The sequence below is a fragment of the Camelina sativa genome, chromosome 17 (assembly GCF_030686135.1).
Source record: "Camelina sativa cultivar CO46 ecotype springtype chromosome 17, ASM3068613v1".
NCBI classification, from domain to species: domain Eukaryota; kingdom Viridiplantae; phylum Streptophyta; class Magnoliopsida; order Brassicales; family Brassicaceae; genus Camelina; species Camelina sativa.
Window position 1 is genome coordinate 11,593,986 of NC_141896.1, and position 14,266 is coordinate 11,608,251.

General features: G+C 35.2%; 2 protein-coding genes, 1 long non-coding RNA gene and 1 pseudogene across 3 annotated transcripts; 1 reads left to right on the top strand and 3 right to left on the bottom strand.

Moving 5' to 3' along the window:
* Window positions 1–161: 161 nt before the first annotated feature.
* LOC104759413 (2-oxoadipate dioxygenase/decarboxylase, chloroplastic-like) lies at window positions 162–7,349 on the bottom strand (annotated as a pseudogene).
* Window positions 387–1,823, bottom strand: LOC104756827 (homeobox-leucine zipper protein ATHB-54-like). The gene is made up of 3 exons (XM_010479475.2): window positions 1,387–1,823; window positions 825–1,174; window positions 387–747 (listed from the first exon to the last, which is right to left on the bottom strand). The coding sequence occupies exons 1-3, from the start codon at window positions 1,496–1,498 to the stop codon at window positions 529–531; spliced, it is 681 nt and encodes a 226-aa protein (XP_010477777.1). The 5' UTR covers window positions 1,499–1,823; the 3' UTR covers window positions 387–528.
* A 1,222-nt stretch (window positions 7,350–8,571) lies between the features above and the next one.
* Window positions 8,572–9,258, top strand: LOC147923522 (uncharacterized). The gene is made up of 2 exons (XR_015585743.1): window positions 8,572–8,955; window positions 9,041–9,258. It is a non-coding gene; the product is annotated as an uncharacterized LOC147923522 (long non-coding RNA).
* Window positions 9,259–9,495: 237 nt separating this feature from the next.
* LOC104756828 (2-oxoadipate dioxygenase/decarboxylase, chloroplastic-like) lies at window positions 9,496–11,664 on the bottom strand. The gene is made up of 6 exons (XM_010479476.3): window positions 11,592–11,664; window positions 11,355–11,507; window positions 10,551–10,766; window positions 10,175–10,454; window positions 9,918–10,072; window positions 9,496–9,791 (listed from the first exon to the last, which is right to left on the bottom strand). Exons 1-6 carry the CDS (start codon window positions 11,628–11,630, stop codon window positions 9,705–9,707), a joined length of 930 nt encoding a protein of 309 aa, XP_010477778.1. The 5' UTR covers window positions 11,631–11,664; the 3' UTR covers window positions 9,496–9,704.
* Window positions 11,665–14,266: the final 2,602 nt, after the last annotated feature.

Here is a 14,266-nt window from a genome sequence, read left to right on the forward strand (position 1 = left end):
TTGTAGATCCTGCTGACGTCTATGGTTTGGATCTGAGTCGTTTGATCCGTGCAAGTGGCTATAACAGTTTTGTCTGAATTTTGAAATAAGAGTTGTCGGTTTGTGTAAAAAGGTACACTATTATTCATTTTTGTATTGTATGGTATTATCATCATTATTAATCAATCAGTGCTGGTCCTTTTCTCAAAAATGAATCTATTCTCATTCATTTTTCTACTACTTGCTGATTTATTGACTAGTAGGATTGTGTTCTCACTTTCTAATTTGGTGGTTTATATGCAAAATTGTAGCATAATAATTATTACTATATTTATAGGTCCCATATCATTTGAAAAGCACAACTTTTCAATTCTCTCTAGTCATTGAATAAATACGGTATTGTCCAGTTTCATAAAAGTTCATATTAATTAGAGATAACTTACAATGCAGTTAATAATTTTATTCCATCCCAAGAATATTATTAACTCTTAAGATAAAGAAAGAGACAGAGAAGATATCTTGAGGCACACGGAACATAGACTTATACCATCACAACCTTAGATTTGAAGCCGTTAAGGTTGAATCATAATAAAATACGAGAACTGCAAGCTCAGGGAAACTGTATTGATTTCCCAATCCTTCTTCTTCTTCACTGTATTGCGTGTTGTAGCTTTTCACCGAACTACCTTCTTTCTCAAGCTTCTTCGCCTCCATAGACTGTGGTTCAGGATTCTCTTGCATTTGCAGCTTCTCTTTGAGAAGAGCGACCTGTTTGAGTGTTTCATCAAATTTTTGAACATAAGCGCTCTATCAAAATTGGCTTGTTATTTTAACATCAAGTGTACCTTGTTCTTGAGGGTTTGGTTTTGTAGATAAAGAATGTCCCATTCAGTTTTGAGCTTAGCATAGCTAGCTTTAAGGGAGTCATAGTCGTGCTCGAGCTGTTTCGTCTTGTATCTAACCCTTCTGTTTTGGAACCAGACAGCGACTTGGCTTGGCTGCAGCCCTAGCTTCTCGGCCAGCCAAAGTTTCCTGTCTGGTTCGAGTCTTTTCTCTTCTTTGAAACTCTCCTCCAGTAGACGCAATTGGATTGGTGTCAGCTTCCGTTTCTTGGTTATCTCACGCTTCATGTTGCTCTCACATACGTCTTCTTCGTCGACGGTGTTAGTCTCTGTGTTACTCATTGAACTAGATCCTGAAATTAAGATGAGAATGAGGAATGACACCAAATCTTATAGTAGAGAATCTGATCTACGTCAGATGAGGCTCTTCAAAGTTCTTTCTATTGCTCTTAATCTGAGTGGATACAGTTTGGATATAAAGATTCTTCCAAAGGTATAATAAAAATGCGGTTTGAGAAAACACTCAAAACAAAAAAAACCAGAATTTTAAGGAACAGAGATATACCATAATAGGCAGAGTGAGCACTCGAAGGGAAGCAAGAAGGAGGAAACTTATGGCCATGGCTTTGGTTTTGAAACCAAAAGAATACTTCTGAATCAGTGTCTGAGTTTTCCATTTGTAACTCTTATAAATGAAATGTGGAGTCTATTACTGCAATTGTTGGGACTATTAAGAGTCACCTTTTATAAAGAATGAAGAAACACAGAAGTTACAAGAGAAAGAAAAAAACGATTCCTTTTGCTAGTTTAAGTGTTTGGTAAGAAGAAGGAGACGGAGGTGCTGTTTTGCCATAATAGGGATTATACTTCTGGTTTATAATTAGCTTTTACATTTTTTTTCCAACCAGAGGCCTCTTTTTGTCTTTTGAAAAGACTCAATTCTACAATATCGAATGCAGTTTGATAATAAATGTAAATTATATTAAAAAAATAACATAAGAGTAAATGATTTCGCAAGTTGAATTGGAGATGCTTTTTAATCACCTGTGTTGTCTCTCTACTTATATTGCAAGTGGGTACAATCTTTCCCTAAGTGACACAAACAATCCATATGTACTACATTTGACGAAAAGAAGAAATTTTAAAAGTGACCCACTCTTTTGTATTCCCGTAAACATCAGATTCTTTTGGTTTTTGGTTTTGTGAAAATTGTGAATGTCATGGCTGTAAGAAAGTATTAGCTTGCTTTTGTTTATTCACATTATGTATGGTTTCTTTTGTATGGGTTGTGTCATTATGTGACGTGAACAAATAATATTACTGGTCTCACTCGCATAATCTTTTCATTATTTGTTTTCTTCTTTCGAATTTATTTAACAATCACCTTGCATTAATTTCGTAAATTTCTGATTTGGGCTTTAATGTGTGAGATCTCTCTAGTAGGCCGTCTTCACTCTCTGAAAAAATATTTTATTCACATTTATTCCAATTAATAAACGAATAATGAACATAACCAATTCCAGTGACAAATTCATGAGTACAATGAACCTTTGACAATGAACCTTTGAGAACTCCTCCATCCTTGTTGAGTGCAAATCCCTTTTCTTCTAAGTACTCTTTGACAAATATGATGTCATTGAAAGGATGGTTAAGTCGATGAACAGAAAATGCAAGATGGTCCATTACACAGCCATGTATAAGTGCCCATGCCGCTAATTTACTTTCTCTGCAGCGTAGACAACAATTAGTTTATAATAATCAACAAATGTAGCAGACCCGGTAACAATAGGAAGTCTCGTCAGGGTAGATCTCCTGCAACAGTTTGGAGGATCAAGGAAGGGTCAAAAGAGGTTGAGGCAATGCCAAGTTTGCAATTGGAGGATGGCGAGGTTATACCAACGGTACAACAGGTAGCTGACTCTTCTGCAGTGACATCTTGTAAACCACCTGAAGAAACCTTAGCGGCCACGAATCCTGGGATAGATGAAGACATCGGGTTACCGGCTGAGAAGGGGTTTACTAAAGTCAGTGAGTCCTTGCTGGAGGGCTTATCTAACCCGCAAGAGGAAGTGAATATTGATCCTGGTCCTGAAGCGCAGGCTTCCGGAAGTTTGCAAAACTCTGTGATGGCTGCAGAGGTAGAAGAGGCTCCGTTTATTCTGGTCTCACGCCGGAAGAGTGGTCGTAAGGCCACATTGTCTCAGTAATCAACATTATATATGTTTTTTGTGTGGAATATTAGAGGTCTGAATAGTAGCAGACGTCAGGACTCAACGAGAGAATGGATTAACATCCATAAGCCACTTTTTGGAGCGTTTTTGAAAACGCATCTGCAACCGGTAAATGCAGGACGTATAATAAGGGCAATACCTGCAGGTTGGAAGGTTTTTGGGAATTTTGCTCACCATACCACAGCCAGAATTTTTTTGGTATGGGATCCATCAGTCAACCTTATAGTTTATAAGGCTTCGGACCAGATGGTAACTTGCGGTATTTATATAGCGGCTCACAATCTTAGTTTCACGGTGTCTTTTGTGTATGCTCACAACACGACGGAGGAAAGGATCTCTCTTTGGGAAGATATCACTTGGATCAGCGATAACACACCGGGTTCAAGACATCCCTGGGCAGTGGTGGGAGATTTCAACCAAATCCTGAGGCTCTCGCACCATTCTGACCATCTGACTCAGAGTGTGGATACTTCGGGAATGGAAGATTTCAACTTAGCATTGCAAGAAGCTGAACTGTTTGAAGCTCAAACTAAAGGCCTCCCTCACACTTGGTGGAATAATCAGGAGGAAAACCCTATAGCTAAAAAGATAGACCATGCGCTCATCAATCATTCATGGTCCATAGTATTCCCGGACTCCTACGCTGAATTCCTGGAGCCTTTGCAATCAGACCACGCGCCCTGTCTCTTCCAGTTGCCTTCTATAAATAGAGCGGTCAGGAAGCCTTTCAAGTTTTTTAACCATGTCATAGATCACCAAGACTATCATGAAGCAGTGAGGCAAGCATGGCACTCGCAAGCGATAGTGGGATCCTCTCAGTTTAAGCTGGTCAGGTCTCTTCGTCTGCTGAAGCCAGTCCTCAGGGAGTTAAACAAGCAGCATTTCTCCGGCATCACAGCTCGGGTCAGGGATCAAGCTGAAAAGGTTGCAATCCTCCAGAGAAATATTCTCTCCAACCCTGATCATCACGCTATAAGGGAAGAGCATCAGGCGAGGGAGAAATGGCAATTCCTTATGTCGGCAGAGGAGAAGTTCTTTAAGCAGAAATCAAGGGCCACTTGGATGAATCTAGGAGATCGTAACACGGCGTATTTTCACAAGACTACGTCGCAGAGGGTAGCAAGGAACCACATTCACTTCCTGGAAGACTCAGAAGACAGAAAAATTTTTGAGCACAGCGAGATCAAAGACTATGCAGCCCAGTATTTCCAAGGTATAGTGGGTAGTACGGATATGCCTATATCTCCTATATCGGTAGCAGCTTTGCAAGAGCTGCTCACCTTCAGATGCAACGAGTTGCAGAGACAAGATATGCAGAAACTGGTATCAGCGGAGGAGATTAAGGGAGCAGTCTTTGCTATGCCACTGGACAAAAGCCCCGGACCAGATGGTTTCTCAATAGAATTCTATCGAGCATCTTGGGACACCGTAGGAGCGGATGTGGTAGCAGCTGTACAAGAATTTTTCAGGAATGGCCGGCTCTTGAAAGATCTCAATACCACAGCTATCACGCTTATCCCCAAGCATCCGGAGGCTTGTAAGCTGGGAGATTACAGACCAATAAGCTGCTGCAACCTACTGTACAAAATCATCTCAAAGATCATAGCAAACAGGTTGAAACCTCTCCTACAACAATGCATTAGTCCAAACCAGGCTGCCTTCCTCAAAGGGAGGAGCTTAGGGGATAATCTTCCTTCGCTTCAGAGCTCATTAGAAACTACCAGAAAAACGACTGCCCTAAGAGTTGTATGTTAAAAGTGGACATTCGTAAGGCGTTTGATACTGTATGCTGGGACTTCATCCTCAAGGTTCTAGAGGCACAGCACTTCCCTCCTGCGTTCTGCAATTGGATTAGAGAATGCATCTCCTCTCCAAGATTCTCTATATCTATCAATGGCGAACTGGCTGGGTTCTTCCCGGGAAAGAAGGGTCTCCGTCAGGGTGACCCCCTCTCGCCATATTTGTTCATTATGGCTATGGAGGTCCTATCCAAATTGCTTGAAAAGGCTGCGGAACAAGGGAAAATGAGGCTTCACCCGCAGTGTTCACCTCCAGTGGTAACCCATCTCCTCTTTGCTGATGACTTGCTCATTTTCTCAGATGGAGCAAGGCACTCTCTCTCGGGTATAGCGGAAACAATGCTGCACTTCAAGCATATCAGTGGCCTTGAGACAAACCCTGTAAAGTCTGAGTTGATCTTTGGAGGCTATACTGATATCCAGGCGGAGACTCTCAGTGCCTTGCAGGGCATATGGGTGGGTTCCTTCCCTACCCGTTATCTAGGGCTGCCGCTAAACCCTGCAAGGATCTCTTTTGCCACCCTGCAGCCTTTCCTTGAGAAAATCACAAACAAGTTACATGCTTGGACGGTCAAGTTTCTTTCATTTGCCGGGAAGATAAGACTTATCTCCTCAGTCATATACGGCATGGTAAACTTCTGGAGTGCGGTGTTTAACCTTCCCAAACGTTTCTATGAAAAGGTGGATTCCCTATGCGCCGTGTTCCTCTGGAAAAATAAGGTTACAACAGCGGTAGGTGCACGTGTGGCTTGGAAGGACGTGTGCAAACCAAAACATGAGGGTGGTCTTGGCATTCGCCTTCTTGAGGATTTTGCTCTTGTGTTCCAACTGAAGTTGGTCTGGAATCTATTTGCTAATGCTGGCTCTTTATGGGTCGCTTGGTTGAATGGAAATATTTTTAAAAGGATGAGTTACTGGACTCTACAGGACTCTCCAAGGCTCTCGCGGACCATTAAAGGTATGTTAGGTCTGAGGACTCAAATTTCAGAGTTTATGAAGTGTGAAGTGAGGAATGGACTGAGTATCTCCTTTTGGCATGATAACTGGACAAGCCATGGTCCGTTGATTAACTTTATTGGAGGAAACGGTCCGAGATCATAGCGTGTAAGGAAAGAAGCTCTGGTAGCAGAGGTAGTAAGAAATGGTGAATGGCGGTTGCCGGGTGCCAGATCAGAGTCCCAACAACAACTACTGATCTCACTCACAACCATCTCGCCACCAAACCCTCTCCACGGGTCTGATATTTATCTCTGGCGCCGTAAGTCAGGAGTCTTTACCAACTCTTTCTCTTCCAAAGATACTTGGGAGCAACTAAGAACAGATTCTCCCCGGGTGCCATGGAACAAGGTCGTCTGATTTAAAGAAGGGGTTCCTCGGTTCTCTTTCATACTATGGCTGGCACTAAAAGGTAGATTACCTACGAGAGACAGGTTGCAATCCTGGGGACTTAATGTTCCTCAGGATTGTGTCCTCTGCTCCAACGGACTTGAAACACACGAACATCTCTTTTTTGAATGTCCTTTCTCAGCCTCGATCTGGCAAGCTTTTGCATCGAGAATCTGGAGCAACCCTCCCACAACTCTTCACTCCATCTCCGCTTGGATTCTTCAGACTAGGACATCCTCTTCATCTGAAGCCGGGGTCATCGCCAAACTGGTTTTACAGTCAGCATGTTACTTGATATGGCGCGAACGCAATGCAAGGATCTTCACCTCCGTTACCACCACCAGCGCCGCAGTGCAAGCAGCTTTGGATAGAGCAATCAGGGATCGCCTCATAACCGTTCCAGGATTTCTTCTTGCTTTCTATTTTGGATGTATTCCTTTCCCTTTCTAGCCATCTTTTATCTTTATTTTGCTTTTCTTTGTACAGAAAAAATCAGAAAATAGTATAAAATTTAACCTTTTACCAAAAAAAATGTAAGAATACGAGATATGTATATGATTGAAGAGTTGTGTATGTATATTTAGCAAGTTGATTGAAGTCGATCCTTGTAGGCTTCTCCCAAATTAATGACCCTAAAGTACTTGAAAGAAGGGCTTGCTTACCAGTTACCACCTTCTGCTTTGAGATACTTCCTTATTATTTCCTAATTAACCATTGATTTCGGAGTGAGGACTAAAAGGAGAAATCATATAGCATATGTTAAGAAACATTATAATACCATTATGTTTGTGATTCATACCTGTGATTCAGGGATTAGTACGTCAACAAGAACCTCAGCGAGAACAAGCCTTGGCAAAGGGCCGTTGCATAGACCGTGACCATCATTAGGGACGAGAACATCAGGAGGAGAAAGCCAGAGAACTCAATTTTATATCCATAATCCATGAAGAAGCTCGACAAGGAATCAATTCCGTAACCATCGACGTAAACCCATACTCACCCCAAGGAAAAACAATTCATACCAAATCTTAATATTATGTATCATCTTTTTTTTTTTAAACTACTTCATCCGTTTTGCAAAGTGATGTTCTTAGACTTTTACTTTCATTCATATTTTAGTTGACAGATTTACAGCTCTGTATGCAAGATTTGAATTGATTTCCTCATTTATCTCTTTTGTCTTTGTTTTTAACTCTCTTTTTTTACCCTTTCGTCATTTATCTTTATATATTACAAGTTTCTTTTCGTTAAATTATATTTCTGGTATGATTGTATATATATATGTATTACAAGCTCTTTATTTTCATTTATAAACAAAATTAATATAATTACTTATAACCCCTTTAACAAAAAGTATTATTATTATTATTATTATTTTTTTTGGACAAAACATGAAATATCATTCAATCTAACCCCCAGCAGGAGGTGAGTTCTTACAACATGAAACAGGGTAAACAAAGGGAGCTAAAGATAGGGGATCCATGAGTTTAACAATAGGATAATAAAACTGAAACAATTTTACAATATTTGAGAAATCTATTGGAGCCAAGGTGGATTCGTATTTGAAGTCAGACTTCACGAGATCCTTAACCAGCGGGTGGTCATAAGCAGCTCTTGCGGAAGACGCATTGGAACAAAAAGTATTATAAGAACTACCACTTCTATGTTAATGAGTTAGGATCCCCAAAGATTAGAAACTGAGTGTAACGACAATATATGGTATATGAGGAGAATGCTATACGTAAAAAAAACAGAGGAAGTATATAATAGATGTCAAACTAATGTTCAGGTACTGATTAATAGTGCTTGATTCGTTTTACATTTGTGAAAATTTCAGAATAAAGAATCCACTAGCTAATATCACCGAAGTGAAGAAGACATACCTTAAAAAATGAAAACATATGTAATGCATTAGCTAGTGGATTCTTTACAATGATTTGAATATCATTTTACATATGTTTTCATTTTTTAACCATTAAATTACTGATTTGGGTGCACTACAAGAAAAACAGGTATCTATAGCGTCGAAAAAATGGTATCTATCGATAACCATAGCGTTTTCAAAAACGCTATGACATCGCCCGTGATAATAGGTATACCACTTTAGATAGCGGTTTTTATAATTGCTATTGTAATATTTGTTAACATAGCAGTTTTTTGTATACAATTTTTAAATAAACAATAGCAATTATTATTTGCTGTTAATATATTAAATTAAAATATATATTTAATTTATTATCTTAGGTTTTTTATTTCAGTTAGATTCATATATAAATATATATATTTAATTCTCTTAGTATATATAAGTTTGTTTTTTTAATCATTATAAGTTTTGTGGAAACTCTTTGACAAATGTTACAATCTATTTAATATTAGATATACTTAAACATATGTTGTGACTAAATTAGTTTATGACATACATATATCACAATCTATTTAATATTAGATATCACTCTGATTAATATTAAAATTGGGCATTTGAGAGCAAGTTAAGATCAAACTTGATTATAAAATACCACTTTTATATGTTGCTATGAGTACTTCCAACATTTAGATTTTAACAAGATCATCATAACCCACACAAAATACATAAAATAATTGTTAGTGAGAACAAGAACAAGTAACGTAAAATGGATGTAGAGGTGATTTTGGGGCTATGCATCTTTCTTATAGTCTTGGTGGCTATTGCTGTTGGCATATGGTTCCTCTGTAAAAAGTGTACGTAAATTTAATAACAAAGTTGTAATACCTAATTGATAATGTGTTAAGTGTAAAAAAACTTATATTTTTCTTTAATAATTAGGTTTCTGCAAGAAGAATCCGGCCAACTCGAGTGATGAGGATTAGGAGCAACGGCGTTCTTGAATTTTGGTGGCCTAAAGCATATTTTATATGTAAAATCTAATAATAATAAAAAATTACTAAAATACTAAAATATAATTAAAAATATAATTAATAAATATTTTAAAAATTTATTAAATATTTTAACAATGTAAAACAATCTAAAAACAACTTTTCTAATTTTCATCGCAGCAAATTCATTGATTAGCTTCTCATAGTCGAGTTCTTCGATCATATCTCTCTTTTGATTGACATCATTGCTAATCCATTCAACCTATCTCGTGACATTGTAGATCGTAGATAATTCTTTATAATATATCATGTTCTTAATTAAATCCGTAGAATTTCCTTTTTCGTTTTTTTTCTTCCTCATATATATTATTCATTATACTTTTTGCTTACTATGAATCTTTCAGTAGGTGACTAAAATCTTATTTATTTTACAAATCATGACTCCTGAGGAGGAGATTATTATTCATACATATTTAGTAATGGTCACTCCACATGAGCTGCGTTTTTTACACATAGATATAACAAACACACATATTAAACACACTTCATACTTGCATTGCAAACATTTACTTTTGCTTGAATTTTATTTCAGACAGGATTGGACCAAACTGATTCTAGACATCTGAGCTGAAGCGGGCGCTGTCCAAAATGTTTTTTCCATTATCGAAATCAAAGTCTTTGCGTCTATGGTACTCTTCAATCTGCAACCACATGTGTACATATATAGATTGTGAATACAATGGACCATTCAATGCATATATGATAAAGAATCCAAAGTCTGAGTAAAAACATGTGTATATAATTTGGTTCCTAAAACTCTGTAGAACCTGGTCATGAGGCAGATCTTTGAACTGTGGAAGAACTTGACGGTCAATGAACTCAATGAAAGAAGCCGGGACTGTTTCAATTACTCCGTCTGCAAATTCAACCGCAAGTTTCTCCGAGATCGACGAGAGTTGTAACAGTAGACCATCTTGACTCACTAAAATATACATAACATCCACATTCATTCCAATTAAATTATGGATATAGAATATATAATTTTTCCAATGAAAATTATCATGAGAGACTAAGTAAAATGAACCTTTCAGAACTCCTCCGTCTTTGTTGAGCTCGAATCCCTTTCCTTCTAGATACTCTTTGAGGCATATGATGTCACTGAAACGGTGTTTGAATCGATGAACGGAAAATGCAAGATGGTTCATTGTGTAGCCATGAATAAGTACCCATGCGGCAAATTCGTTTTCTTTGGCAAGTGTATTGAAGTCGGTCCATGTAGGCTTCTCCCAAATTAAATTCCCCAAAATACATGATAGAAGGGATTGCTTACCACCTTCTGGTTTTAAATACTTCTTTATTATCTCCTAATTAACCATAAATTAGGAGTACCGATCGAGCATTATATATGTGCTAAAACTTATAAGAAACAGCGTTATAGTTGTGATTGTGATCAATCATACCTGTGATTCAGGGCTTAGTTCGTCCACAACAACCTCAGCTAGAACAAGTTGTGGCAAAGAGCCGTTGCTTAGACCATGACCATCAACGGGAACGTGAAAGTCGGGAGGAGAAAACCAGAGAACTCGTAGGTTCTTTGGAAAATAATATTCACCTCGAACTTTATATCCATAATCCATGAAGAAACTTGACAAAGAATCAATTCCGTAGCCATCAACCTAAACCCATACTCATCCCCAAAAGAGTAATTAGTTTCACCAAATCTAATTTGGTTTTTTTTTTTTTTTTTTTTTCCTAAAAGTATTTCATCCATTCACTATTAAATTATTAATATAATATGTTAAGACTTATTTTGGTTGACAACAGAAAATAAGTCTTTTGTTAAGACGTTTTATAGTAGATTTTGGTTTTAGTTTTTCAAAAAATCAATATTATAGCCATTCAAGATTTTACAAAGTTGGGATCCCTAAAAAATAGGAATCTAGTGTGTGAGAAATTGTGTATAGTAAAACTAAAATCCAAAAACCAGTTTAAAAACTCATTCCATTCATGGTCTTATGTTGATTTCATATTGTAAATGAGTAAATGACTGCTTTACAACCTTTTTTGCAAAGAGTTTATTTCCTCTATCTATATTTAGCATTTCTTGAAAGTTTTTATATTAAAAATTTCAATATAATAATTAAAATAGGATAATATATACATGACTTAATTCTTTATAATTAGGACTTTAATAGTAGACATGTCAAACTGATAATATATATATATCCAAGTATTATTTCTGCTTGATTGAAAGACGTGCTGACCTTAAGAGTCTTGAAAGTGAAGTGGTCGTATACGATCTTCTCGTTGTCCACTGACTGAACAAGTTCCCATATTTTGTTCGCCGTTGGGTTCTTCTTTAGGTACGTCTTCAGTATATTCTCAAACACATTACGAAGAAATGTTTCACTTCCCCCCTGTTACGTCGAAATTATTTAGTATCATAAGAGTAATTTAAAAAAAAAAATCTTTTTTCAAACACATCAAATTTGAGCAAGAACCTTGGACGGTGACGTGTGAGGCAAGTTGAATGAACCCATGCATGTACTGTAGAAATATCTTTGTGTTGTGTATGATTATGAGAGAAACTGAACGTTGCTCGGTAGAGTTCTTATTTATTCTTGTATTTAATTAATAAACAAATACGTTTTTGGAGAGTTGAACAAGAAAAAATAGAAAACAAAGACGAAGGACTTACATAATTTATTCTTGTATTTCAACAATAAACAAAGACGAAGGACTCACTATTATTTATTTTACTTTCTTGACGTAAATTTCCACATATATATACTTCACAACACGACTCTATGGGATGGTTAGGGGCAGGCCCGGCCCACCCATAAAGCAGCCAAAGCATTTGCTTTAGGCCACACAATATAAGAAAGTTTTTAGGGTCATATTTATAAAAGATTAAGTAGCTCAGCTGTCTCGGTGTCTTGCAATTAAATGGCATGTCCTCGGTTTGAGCCAGTTCACCTGCACGTTTTTATTCCTCTTTTACATTTTTATTTTTTCCGTTTGATTATGTTTTTGTTTTCCATTTTTTTTTGGTAAGAGACTAAGTTGTCGAAACTTTTTCAATTAATTTTGTTAAATTCCTATTTTTAACAAAAATTTTCCAAATATTAGATTCTACTAGATATATAAATATTCAATTCTTCAAGCAAAACTAAAACTAAAAAAATTTACACAACTGCTGGGTAACTGGGTAATTTTTTGTTTTTTCTCCTCCTTAACTTTAAAAGGGCTATAGAGATGTTGGATTTTTTAAAAAAGATGGAGGGTTGTTATCCAAATACATGGATTGCTTACCGTATATTGTTAACAATTCCAGTTTCAGTTGCTTTTGCAGAAAGATATGATTGAAGAACTCGAGTATGATAAGTTAATCAATGAATTTGCTGTAATGAAAGTTAGAAAAGTTTTTTTTAGATTGTTTTACATTGTTAAAGTATTCAATAATATTTTAAAATATTTTTAATTATATTTTAGTATTTTAGTGAAAAAAAAAATCTTAGATTTTACATAGAAAATATGCTTTAGGCCACCAAAATTCAAGGACCGGCCCTGGTTAGAGGACTAAACTATATGAAAACCTCAACGAAACATTTTTCTACATATTTTATTCTAAAAGACAAACCAAAGAACTTTCGTCTTTACCTGTTATGCCAAAACGAGAATAGTAATCAATACGGAAATAGCTATTACCAACTACATATGCTGACACACAATTAACGAATATTCTGTTTAAATCAATGCAATTAGACCATATAGTGCGAGGCTCGTAAAGGCGTAATTAAACAACCCAAAGCATCCCTTTTAATAAAAGGGAAGTACACAACTTGATTTTTGTAGACTTTATAAAAAATATAAATGATTACAAATGCATATAAATAGGTTATATATAGGATATACATTAACCCTATACTCTTCATAAGATAACTCTTCATATATAAAGATAATAAATAATAAATCCTAAAATCATGGAGCAAATATTCCAAATGATATGGTAATTTAATCCCTTATTTAATATTTGGGAAGTACATGACTTATTTTTGTAGACTATATAATAGATATATATATGATTTTTTGGTTATAGACTTATGACATTCACGATTTAGGTGTATCATAATATATAGGTTAGTTTGATTTTTGGTAATTAGGGATAATATGCATTTAGTTAATTATAGTATCATATAAAATCAATTATATGTAACATTTAAAAGATAAGGAAATCTTTCAACCTAATTAAAACAAATATATGTGATTCTTCTTTCACTTTTATTTGATTTAATATTTAAATTATTTTAAATTATTATATAATATATTTAGTTAATAAAATTTATGATGTTTTCTACATATGATGTAATTTGAATTTTTTTAAACGGACATATATCGCTCAACTGATGAATAAAAAATGTATAAAATGTCTCAACCACATTGCCTAACAAAACTAGGCAAAGATTCAAAGTCATATTGTAAAAAAAATGACCAAAATGATTCTGAATACGAATGGGCATGAACTTTAATTTATCAGACATTGAAATCATACTATAAAGTCATAATTCAAAGTTATACTATTAAAATCAATATAAACTGTTCAATCTATAAAATATTCAAGCTTTAATAATATTAATCTCTTAAAAATATATATATTCAACTAAAATTTTGACTGTATAACGAGTAAAAGTTTGAATATTTAAATTCAATTTCATATATTTCTTTTGTTGAATTGTATAATTTTTTATATTATAATAAACTTTTTAAATAATTTAATTTGAAGTATTTAAAATATTAAATTTGATATTTTTAAGAATATTATAAATATATATGATAGATCAAAAATTTAAAATTATAAACACTCAAATTTGATTTGTTATAGTCTGGGTCAATAATATATCACTATAATATGAAAAAATTCCAAGAAATATGATTTTTTGCTAGAGCACGGGTTGAAATTTTAAGAAATATGATTTCCCAGATTAAATTAAAATTTGGAATAATGTTGTTTGGTAGAAGCTTTTCCAGTCAAGATGATTTTGACAAACATGTGTTACATATTTGGTCCTAAAATTAATATGCAGTATATCGTGTGAGTTAAGGCATAGAATTAACAATCAAAATACAATATATAATTTTAAAAACTAAACAAATCAAATAAAATTAACAAAAAAAA